The 10697-nt window shown below is 56.9% G+C and overlaps 1 protein-coding gene across 1 annotated transcript; it reads right to left on the bottom strand.

Annotated features, from left to right (window-relative positions):
* Positions 1–222: 222 nt before the first annotated feature.
* On the bottom strand, positions 223–8120 carry HAS1 (hyaluronan synthase 1; the record flags this gene model as incomplete). The annotated part of the gene is made up of 5 exons (XM_081117684.1): positions 8087–8120; positions 4838–5542; positions 3232–3457; positions 2516–2648; positions 223–898 (listed from the first exon to the last, which is right to left on the bottom strand). The coding sequence occupies exons 1-5, from the start codon at positions 8093–8095 to the stop codon at positions 223–225; spliced, it is 1749 nt and encodes a 582-aa protein (XP_080973810.1). The 5' UTR covers positions 8096–8120.
* Positions 8121–10697: the final 2577 nt, after the last annotated feature.

The raw sequence follows: 10697 nt of genomic DNA, 5'->3' as shown, positions 1-10697 counted from the left end.
TGCTCCCAAAAATCTACACCCTGATCAATAAATACCCCTCCCCCGAGACCCATAAGTCCCAGCCCCAGCACAGTCCAGGCTGCAGAGTCTTGAGTTTACCCCCTCGCTTCACAGAGGAGGGAAACGGAGGCCCTGAGAATTCACCCAGCGAGTTCGTGGCCCCTGGGGCCTGGTCGGGCCCCCGTCTCCCCTGAACCCCCGGGCGGGCGCGCGCCCCTGGACTCACACCTGCACGCGGTAGCCCCCCGCCCGGCGCCGGCAGAGCCTGCGCACGCCCACCCAGTAGAGCGCGAGCATCAGCGCCCAGTAGCCCAGGTAGGCCCCCGCGCCCGCCGCCAGGTGCGTGGCCTCGGCCGCCCTGGCGGGGCCGCTCCAGTCCGCGCGGGCCTCCTGCACCACGCTGCGCACCAGGCCGCCCAGCAGCAGCAGGGCCCAGAGGGCCAGCGGCAGCACCGGCACGTAGTTGGCCGCCAGCTTCCTGCGGCCCGAGGTGCCCCAGCCGCTCTGGTTCATGGTGGCCAGCGCCAGGAACTTGGCGGGCAGCAGGCCGCCCATGTAGAGCGGCGCGTAGAGCGAGAGCAGCAGCATGCGGGCGCAGCCCCGCAGCCAGGCCGCGAAGGCCGCCTTGGCCAGCGCCACGCCCTGCACGCACAGCAGCACCCACAGCAGCGCCCACGGGCGCCCCGCGTAGAACAGCCGCAGCACCGTGGCCGCCACGAAGAAGGGGAAGAGCCCCGAGACCACCGCCTCGTAGGTCATCCACGCGTGGTGCCGGTGCCACCACAGCGCGTTGTACAGCCACTCGCGGAAGTAGGACTTGGACCAGCGCGTCTGCTGGCTCAGCCAGCGCAGGAAGGACGCCGGCGTCTCCGAGTAGCAGCGCGACCTGGGGGTGTACCTGGGCGGCGAGAGCAGCTGCGTGAGCGGGCTCCCCTGGGGACGGGGCCAGGGCCCCTGGGCCTTTTCTAAGCCCCTCTGAGCCTCAGGGTTACCACATTTAAAACGCGTCCGGCCCAACTGTGAGGATGCAGTGCCCAGTGCTCAGCACCAGGACATGGTGCTTGCTCCACAAAGGTTGGGCACTATGTACGCCTGTTTTTACCATGACTAATAGTACTCTTGCCGTTACTAATACCACCACGGTTACTAACACTCTTACTAATGCTGTCACTCATCTATTACGAGTACTCGCGCACTTACTGTTATTGGCCGGCCCCATGGTGAGGAACAGGCCAGGCCTGGCCCCTACCCAGCCCGGCCTGTGTTAGAGCTTCTCAAGGGAACCACAAACCTCCCTTCCGGGCCTGGGCAGGCATCACTAATCAATCCCTGCCGGTTGGTCTCCAGCCACACCCACAGAAAGCTGGACTCCCTTGTCAGGTGGCCACCAGCATTCTGTCTGGCAGGCGGGGCTGAACTACCCTGTCCTCATGGGCATTACTTAACAGTGTCCCATCTCCTTCCCCTGTGTCACTTGGCATCCTCAGTGGCCTCCCTGCTAAACCCCTCCCTCCCCCCAGTCCCTGCAGTCTGTACTGAACACAGCTGCCACAACAAGCTTGTTGCAACAACATGTGACCCCTCAGCTGAAAAAAAACCTTCATTTTACGTCAAGCGTTCCATGGGTGGACTCCCTGATTGCTCTGCCCTCCTCTCCTGACACTTTCTCCCGTGTTATTGCTCCATTTTCAGCTTCCACTCCTATCTTTCCCCTGGCACCCTGTTTAGCATTTCATTCCCTACCCCTAAGCTTCCTATCCCCCTTTCTGGCTTTATTTATCTCCGTAGCATGTATATTATCTACCATACTCTATGTTCTACGCTTTTCGTACTTACAGTCTGTCTCCCCAATCAGCATAAGCATGAATTTCTGTCTCTTCCGTTAACTGCTGCATCCCCTGAGCGCAAAACACTGTGGACACTTAATATCTGTTGAGCCAGTGAACTCGTGGGTTTGGTTGACCCCAAGTTCTTTCTGGTCCTTCCACTAGGTCTAGCTCTGTAGAAATCACTTTGCCCTGAACTTCACCTGCTCTAGCCTGTGCTCCCCCAAGTCTCATGGAATTTCCTCTTTTCCTCCTGAAGCACTTACTGGTTTAGGTGCTCTCTCCTCCTGTCATTTAATTCTGCTCGCTTGCTCTCTCACTATTTAGACTCTATCCTATCCATCTCTTTCCCTTCCCATCTCAGAGTAATTGTGCTGCGACAGTAATCTGTGTTCTCCCTGACAGAGCCACACTACCCATCTCATGTTGTATCTTCTGGGCAGGATTCCCCACCCTCACCTTGCCTCACTTGGCAGAGTCTCATGGTCAATGCAAATGCTACCTCTGCCCCTTACGGTCTCTTCCTCTCTCCTCTAATGTCTCACTTGGAAGAGCCCATTGTCCTGCAAGTTACTTTGGGTTTGGAGAGTTACACACACATACACACACACACACACACACACACACACACAGGTTGGGATACTCTTTGGCCTCCATGCACACTCAACCACTTGGTCTCCTCAGCTTACTTGGTGGCATAGCCCATGCTGAGCATGCGGTTGGTGAGGTGCCGGTCATCCCCGAAAGTGCAGTGGGTGCCCAGGAACTTCTGATTGTACCAGGCCTCAAGAAACTGCTGCAGGAGGTGGTTCCTGTATAGACCTAGGTGGTGGTGGGGAGGGGGTACCGGAGGGTCAGCCTCTGCTGCCGTCAACACCATCCCCCCTCCTATCTCGAGCCCCAACGCGTCTCTAATTCCAACCCCATCCTTAACCACTTCAATCCCATTCTCAGCCCTATCGCCACCCACATCTCCAGCCCCAATCCTGTTCTCAACCCCATGCCCATCCTGAACTTGCCCCAATCCTGTCCCTGACCCATACCCACCTTGACAGCAAAGCCACCCAGACCCTTCCTCAATCCCATATCTATTCTCAGCCCCACCCCCTACTCACCCTCATCCAAAACCCATTTCCAACCCCAAACATGGCCCCAACCCTGACCTCAACTCCAACCCTTTCACTCCCTTCTCCAACCCTCCCCCCAGCCCAGTGCTCATCCACACCCTTTGTTCAACCCATTCCCAACACCACACACCATCCCCAGCTCCAACTCCCTATCTTATCCCCAATTCCTGCCCAAGCCCCACCTTTGTCCATCATCTCAATCACACCCTCAACCTGTTCTGGCTCCCTTCTCCCTCTCCACCCCATCCATGGCCCTCCCAAGCCCGACCCCTGCTCACCGAGGGGTCCACTGATGCAGGACACGCAGTGGAAGTAGCTCTGACAAGCCCGCTCCACATTGAAGGCCACCCAGTACCGCAGGCTGCTTAAGAAGCTGACCCAGGAATCCAGAGGGTTGAGGATCCGCACATCCCCGCCAACAGCCCCTACCCGGGGATCACTGTCCAGCACCCGCACCAACTCCAGCAGTGCCATAGGGTCCAGCCTCGTGTCTGAGTCACAGACCTGTGGGGTAGAAGGGGCCAGGGTCAGGCTAGATCCCCGAATGGAGCTGGTGCTTGAGGGGAGAGCACCAAGAGGATGGGGAGCAGCTGGGATACTCTGCAGCCAATTTGAACATAACCTTGAATTTTTAGAAATTTTCTATATCTAATCACATTTTAAGGTGACCCTTACCCTCCCAAGACCCATGCTGTTGTGTAACACCCTCTCTGGTGTTTGGGCAAGACCTGTAACTTTCTTCTAACCCAGAGAATGGGGCAAAAGTGATGGGCTGTGACTCCCGTGATTATAGAACCTTTTATGGAAATGTGAAGGGGGTTTGCAATGTAATTAAGGTCCCTAATCTCTTGACTTGTTAATCAAAAGGTAGATTATCCAGCGTGGGCCTCACTCAGCCAGGTGAGCCCTACAAAAGCGGGTGCAGAAGTCTGAGACTTTCTGGTGCTCATCTGGAAGAGGAAAGCTACCATGAGTTTTACGACTGTGGGGGGGGGAAAATTCTGCCAACAAATAGGTGAGCTTGGAAGAGGCCCCTGAGCCTCAGATAAGGCCCACGGTTGCCGCCATATGATTCCCTGAAACAGAGGATCCAGTTCAGCTCTGCCCAGACGCTGACCCACGGGAACCATGAGATAATAAACGTGTTTGGTTTCAAGCTGGAAAATGCTGCCCAAGCAATAGGAAGCGAATGCAGTGCACCGATGAACGATTCCCTACAGCGAGCGAGCGAGTGGAGGGGCTGAACGAGCAGATGGATCTCTCTGTGGAATAGAGAGGGAAATGGGTGGGCAAATGAACGAGAGAATCTCAACGCCGAATGAAAGGATCTCTACACGGAATGAACTCGGGGACGGGTGGTCTCTGCAGTAGACGGAGAGATGGATGCAGGAGTGAAGGCCTGAAGGGAAGAATTTCTACACTGGATGGAGAAAGGAGGGAGTCTCCACACTGGATGGATGAATAAAGAAGTAAGAGAGCTCCTGTTGGATGGACGGATGGGTCAGGAAAGGAAAGACTTCCTACGGTGAACGGATGGATGGATGATTGATGGATGGATGGATGATGGATGGATGGATGGATGATGGATGGATGGATGGATGGATGGATGGATGGATGGATGGATGGATGGATGGATGGATGGACGGATGGATGATGGATGGGTGGATGGATGGGTGGGTGGGTGGATGGATGGGTGGATGATGGAGGAAGGAAGGAAGGAAGGAAGGAAGGAAGGAAGGAAGGAAGGAAGGAAGGAAGGAAGGAAGGAAGGAAGGAAGGAAGGAAGGAGGGGTTCGCTCGCTGCAGTCTACACCGAACAAAGGCGTCGGGGAAGTGGGGTTCGGGCTCCGAGGGTCAGGGAGGGGTGGGGCGCGGGCCGCTCACCTGCACGTAGTCCACCGAGTCGCCGAGCGCGCGGAAGGCGGTGTACATGACCTCGCGCTTGCCTCCCCAGCGCTGCGCCACGCACACGCACCTGCGCGCCCGCACCAGCGCCTCCACCGCCAGCCGCCCGGGGTCCTCCGACTCCACCTCCCGGTAGGCGCCCGCCGCGCCCGCCGCCGCCGCCGCCGGCTCCCAGGGCTGGTGGTAGTTGCCGTCCCACACGTAGGTGGCGGGGTCCTCGTCGGCGAAGACCTCGCGGAACATGTCGACCATGTAGAGGTCCTCGGCGCGGTTGCCGTCCACCACCATGAGGACGCGCAGGCGCGCGCGCGGGTACACCAGGGCGCGGGCGGACACCAGGCACTGGCGCAGGTACGCGGGGTCCTCCTGGTACGCGGAGATGGTCAGCGCCACGCTGCGCGCCGCCGCCGCGTCCAGGGGCCCGCGCGAGGCCGCCCGGCGCGCGGCCGCCGCCACCCGCCGGTGCTCCAGGTACGCGAACAGGCTCTGCGCCACCAGGTGCGCCGAGAGGAAGGCGCCGTAGAGGCCGAAGGCCAGGAGCCCGTAGCGGTCGGAGGCCAGCGGCACGCCCGCGGCGTAGGCCCAGCTGATGAGGCCCAGGATGAGCAGCGCGAAGGCGACGGTGAGCACCCGCCGCGCCAGGCCGGAGCAGTGGCGCGCTGCCCCGCTGGGTTTGGGCGCGTCCTGCTGGGAACAGAGGGCGTAGGGAGGTGAGACGGTCCCTTCCTGGGCTTTTGCCCAAGCCAGGGAGAACATCCCCTTTTTGTAAAATAAAAATAATAAAGTAAAATAAAAATAAAATAAAAATAAAAATCCCCTGAGTAATGCAATGTTATTTTCATTAGTTAAAATAATCGTGGCAAACAGCTATCAAGGCGGAATGCCCGACTCAGTTTTCCCCCCATTTTTAACAGCTCTTCAAATCCATGAGTCTCCGGAGTGCCACAGTTTCATTAATAGGGGTCCCCCCTCTCTTGGCGGTACATGAAATAACGATTCATCTCAATCAAAGGTTCCTCCCCGTCGAGATGATAATAGTAATAATAATAGATTGTTCATCTAAAAGAACAGTGCAGTCTGCTGTTTACCAGGGGCCGCTCTGGGCCTTTCTTAGGAACGCACTTAGTTTAATCCTCACAGCAGGTACAGTTATTATCCCCATTTCACAGATGAGTCACAAGTCACACAGGTGCAGCAAACTGCCCACAGTCACACCTGGAAAGTGGAGGAGCCACCATCTGAACCCTAAGAATCCGACCACTAAACCACGGCCTTATATACTGGGTTTACTGCTCTGCAGAGCCCTGCGGGACCAGTTAATGTTTACTCCGCCGTACAGATGGCAAAACCGAGGACGGATGAGCCGGGAGGACTGGGTCGCTCAAGGTCGGGAGGCCCACAGGTGGAGCAGGTTTCTCTGGCTTCTCAAAGGCCTGGCGCTCCTCCCCTCCCGCTCCCTGGAGGCCAGGTGCCCCGAATGTGAGGCTGGCAGAGCCCAGAATCAGAGGGGAGGGGTGCCTCCAGCCTTACTGGGTACAGAATGGGGATTTAGCCCGTTCCGTGTGCCGAGCACTGCTCTGGTGAGGTCGGTGCTGTTACAGATGAGGAGACTGAGGCACAGGTGTATTCTCTTACCCAAGGTCCCTCGGCAGCCTGGCTCCACCGTCCAGCTCTATGCTAAACTGCCTCCTATGTCAGCAGCCCCCGCCTCACGGCTTTATTGTGAGTTAAATAATAAAGAGCTGTGCCCTGGCCAGGTGGCTCAGGTGGTTAGAGCATCGTCGATCCGCCAAGGTTGTGGGTTCGATCCCCAGTCAGGACACATATAAGAAGCAACCAGTGAAGGCACAAATGACTGGAACAACAAATGAATGTTTCTCTCTCTAAAAATCAATACTTTTTTATTTTTTTTTTTAAAGATATAGAGCTGCGTTGTCCAATACAGGAATTACCGGCCCCACCCAGCTACTGAGCCCTTAAAATGCAGCCAGTATGACTGAGGAACTGAGTTTTTCATTTTATTTAATTTAAATATCACGATGACCCTCAGTTCAGTTCTTGGAAAGCTCTTAAGTGTGTTTCGAACAAGTAGGATCTGTGGTCTTTTTCAATTGTAAGTTTTATGAAATCTACATATTTCCCTTCAAAATAGAGCATCTGTAATGTGCCACACATTTGGATTTTGAAGCCCAAGTATGAGAAAAAGAAAGTAAAATATCTCATTCATATTTTCTGTGTTGATTACATACTAAAATGATAATATTTTGATACATAGCACACTATATATTTGTGGCCCAGTGCCTGCCACCTTTGTCACTATTGCCCTCAAGCCAACACTGGTGTTCACATTTTTAAATGGCTGGGAAAAGTCAAAAGAGAAATAATATTTTGTGGCACGTGAACATTCTATGAAGCTCAAATTTCAGCGTCCTTAAGTCAGATGTTTTATCCGCACACAGCCACGCTCACCTGTACATGTCATCTACGGCTGACTTCACACTAGGCCAACGTTTGGTCGCAAAGGAGACAGTATGGCCGGCAGAGCCTCAAACGTTGACAGCCTGGCCTAGCACAGAAGTTTGCTGACCCCTGGTCCATTGGGTTAAATAAAATATATTGCGAAAATTAATTTCACCTGATTCTTTTCACTTTTTTTGGTGTAGCTACAAGAAAATTTTAAACCACATGTGTAGCTCACGTTCTGTCTCCAGAGGATAGGGCAAAGGTGGAACTTTTATTATTTCTACTGGAATCTGCCTGCTCTGTCTCTTTGCCCCAAACCAAGCCCTGCCTGACTTTCTAGGGGTGGCCACATTCGTTTTGGGAATCACTGAGATGGGTGTCAGCAGGGTTTTAATCTCACCACTCACACGAACACGTGTATTGGCTGTGGACACACACACGCGCGCATCACCAATAACACACAAACACCCATGTCCCAGAAGCTGACCCAGACACGTGTTCTAAGGCAGAACTTAGCGATCCTGAGGCCCCCCCCCCACACACAGCCACACAGGTGAACTTGCAGACATAACGCCTCTTGGCAGAAAGGAGCAATACCGGGCAGAGGCGCCCACCTGTGAGTCCGCAACAGCGAAACAGAAATGCTAACAGCGGAGTTTGGACCGTAAGAAATTCGGCCTCACCTGGTCACACACCTGAGCTCGCTCATGAACCCGCGCCCCGCGCCCCGTGCGTCCCCGTGACCGCAGCCCCCCCCACACACACCTGTCTCATGGATGCGGGTCCGGCTGGCTCTCCTCTCCCGGCTGCTCCCCGGTTTCTCTGCGGCCCGGGAGCTGGGGGCCATTTGAAGACCAGAGCGGGCGGGGGCGGGAGGCGGCGCTGACGTCAGGGCTGAGCTGGGCCAGGGGCTCTGAGGTCACGGCCGCCGGCGGCTCCACCCGCTTCCCGCCATCGCCACCCCCCCCCCGCCCCCGGCGCCCAGACGGCCCCCTCCCGCCCCCAGCACCCCCGCCCTGCGCTCCCGTCGGTCTCCCCGCCGCTCCCGCTCCTTCCCTTCCCGCGTTCGCATCGCTCCCGTCCCCGCGCTTCTCTCCATCCCTATTTCTCTCCCCCCTGTATCTCTCTCCCCGCTTTCCTCATTTCCCGTCGCTCTCCTCCCCACATCCCCAGCTCTCCTCTCCTCCCCCTTCTCACCCGTAACAGCCCCCCCCACGCTGCCCCTCCCCTTCTAGCGCCAGGATCCGCTCGGGGCTGGGTCCCCCAGGGCTTGTCTGGGGAACTGGCAGATGGACGGAAGCGACACACGTGCGTGCGCCTGGTGACCGCGCGCGCCCGGGGGGCAGCTGCCCGCGAGGGGCGCTGCGCTCGACGGCGGTGGGTCCCGCGCCCAACTGCCGGCGCGCGTGTGCGTGGGCGGGGTGGGGGGTGGGTTTGGGGTGCGTGTGTGTGGCAGGGGCTGCGGAGGGGGCTGGGGCACTGGGATTTGTCTCCCCGGTGCTTGGGGGTGATCTCAGAGTTGCTGGTCAGCTGCCCCAGAGAGCTGCGGGGGAAACTGAGTCAGTCTCAAGGTGCGAGTGGAGGCCCTGGGGCATCTGAGCCCCCAGCCCCTCAGGACCAGAAGGCTCAGTCATAAATGTCATTGTTTCTACGCCCTTCTTTCCATGATTTAAAACAAACAAAACCCCAGAAACTTTGTATCTAATTCTGTCTGTCTTCCCCTCTTACAATGAACTGATGATGTTTCTTTCCCTCCATAGCCCTCTTTCTCTCTGGGTCTGTGACTCTGATTCTTTTTTATATTTTATTTTATTTATTTTTTATGTTGATTTTAGAGAGCTAGGAAGGGAGGGGGGAGAGAGAGAGAGAAACATCGACGTGAGAGAGAAACATGTTTCTCTCATCCACATACTCCCCGACTGGGGATCGAACCCACGACCTGGGTATGTGCCCCGACTGGGGATCAAACCACAGCCCTTCATGCTCCAACCAATGAGCCACACCGGCCAGGGCTGTGACCGATTCTTTGTCCCTGTGCCTTCCCATCTCCTCTGGATTTGTCTCTTCCTCGGAGTCCATCATTTGTCTCTGTCTTCCTGGCTCTGTTTCTCTGTCCGTCCGTCTGTCTGGTTCACTTTCTCTGTGCGTTCCTGTCTCTCTGTCTCTGTCTCTCACCTCCCCCTCCTTACTCTGGGTTTGCGTCTGTCTGTCTCTACATGTCTGGTGCTGTCTCCCTGACGTTCTTCCTCTGCTTATTCTGTGCCTCTCTTTTCCAGTCTCTCTCCCCTTGAGTTTCTCTGCCTGTGTCTCTATATATTCCTATTTCCTTCGCTCTGAATAACTCCAGCCCTCCCTACCTCTCTTTTTCCCGTCTCCCAGTTATTTCTCTCTGCCCCTCTCAGTGGCTGCCTGTTTCTCCTTTCCCTGCCTCCATCTATCCCCCCCCACCCATCTATCCATCTGGGTCTCTACCTCCCCTCAGTCTCTCTGCATCTCTGTGTACCTCTTCCTGAGGCTCCTTCTGTGTCTGTGTCTCACTGTCTCCCTGACTCTCCCTCCGTGTCTCTCTCATTCACTGTTTCTCTGTTTTCCTGTCTCTAAGTCAAGCTCTCTCCCTCCGCTGGCTCTCCTCCCACCTGTCCTGGAGCTCGCCCCTGTGAGAAGCCAAGCCTCACTCCCTGGCTTTTCCGAGAGGCAGGGTGTGCAGGGCCAGCTCCAGGCTGGGCCTTTGCCTGAGCCTGGCTTTCAGGGGGAAGAAGGCCATTTCCGGGGCCCAAGCAGGGGGAACCCCGCCCTCCCCCCACAGCAAAGTGGGCTGCGCTGACGTGGTGGCTGGGAGCCCTGGCCACCGCCTGGTGTCTGGCTGTGTCAGGATGATGGGTCCTCTGGTGGGAGCAGAGCCCAGGGCAGAAGGGGAGGGTGATTTCTCTACCCCAGGGTGGGGCTGGGGGGCAATCCAGGCTCCACTCAGAAGCTGGGCATTCGACTACCCAGCCCCCACCCCGCCCTGCCTGGGTGGAGCAGCTGTATAAAACCAGATGTTTCTAAAACCAGAGTGTGGATAAGGGAGGAGGGACCAGTGCTTTCAACCCCAATGGTTTCCTCCTCTAGATCCAGGAGACCAGGCCCCCCAACCCTTCTCCCTCACACCCAGGACTCCAGGCCCCCAGCCCCTCCTCCCTCACACCCATGGGTCCAGGCCCCCCACCCCTCCTCCCTCAGACCCTGGGGTCTAGGCCCCCCACCCCTTCTCCCTCACACCCAGGGGTCCAGGCCCCCAGCCCCTCCTCCCTCATACCCAGGGGTTTAGGCCCCCAGCCCCTCCTTCCTCACACCCAGGGGTCCAGGCCCTCAGCCCCTCCTCCCTCACACCCAG

The sequence above is a fragment of the Miniopterus schreibersii genome (assembly GCF_964146895.1).
Source record: "Miniopterus schreibersii genome assembly, chromosome: 18".
NCBI classification, from domain to species: domain Eukaryota; kingdom Metazoa; phylum Chordata; class Mammalia; order Chiroptera; family Miniopteridae; genus Miniopterus; species Miniopterus schreibersii.
This window is presented reverse-complemented; position numbering and strand designations above follow the sequence as displayed.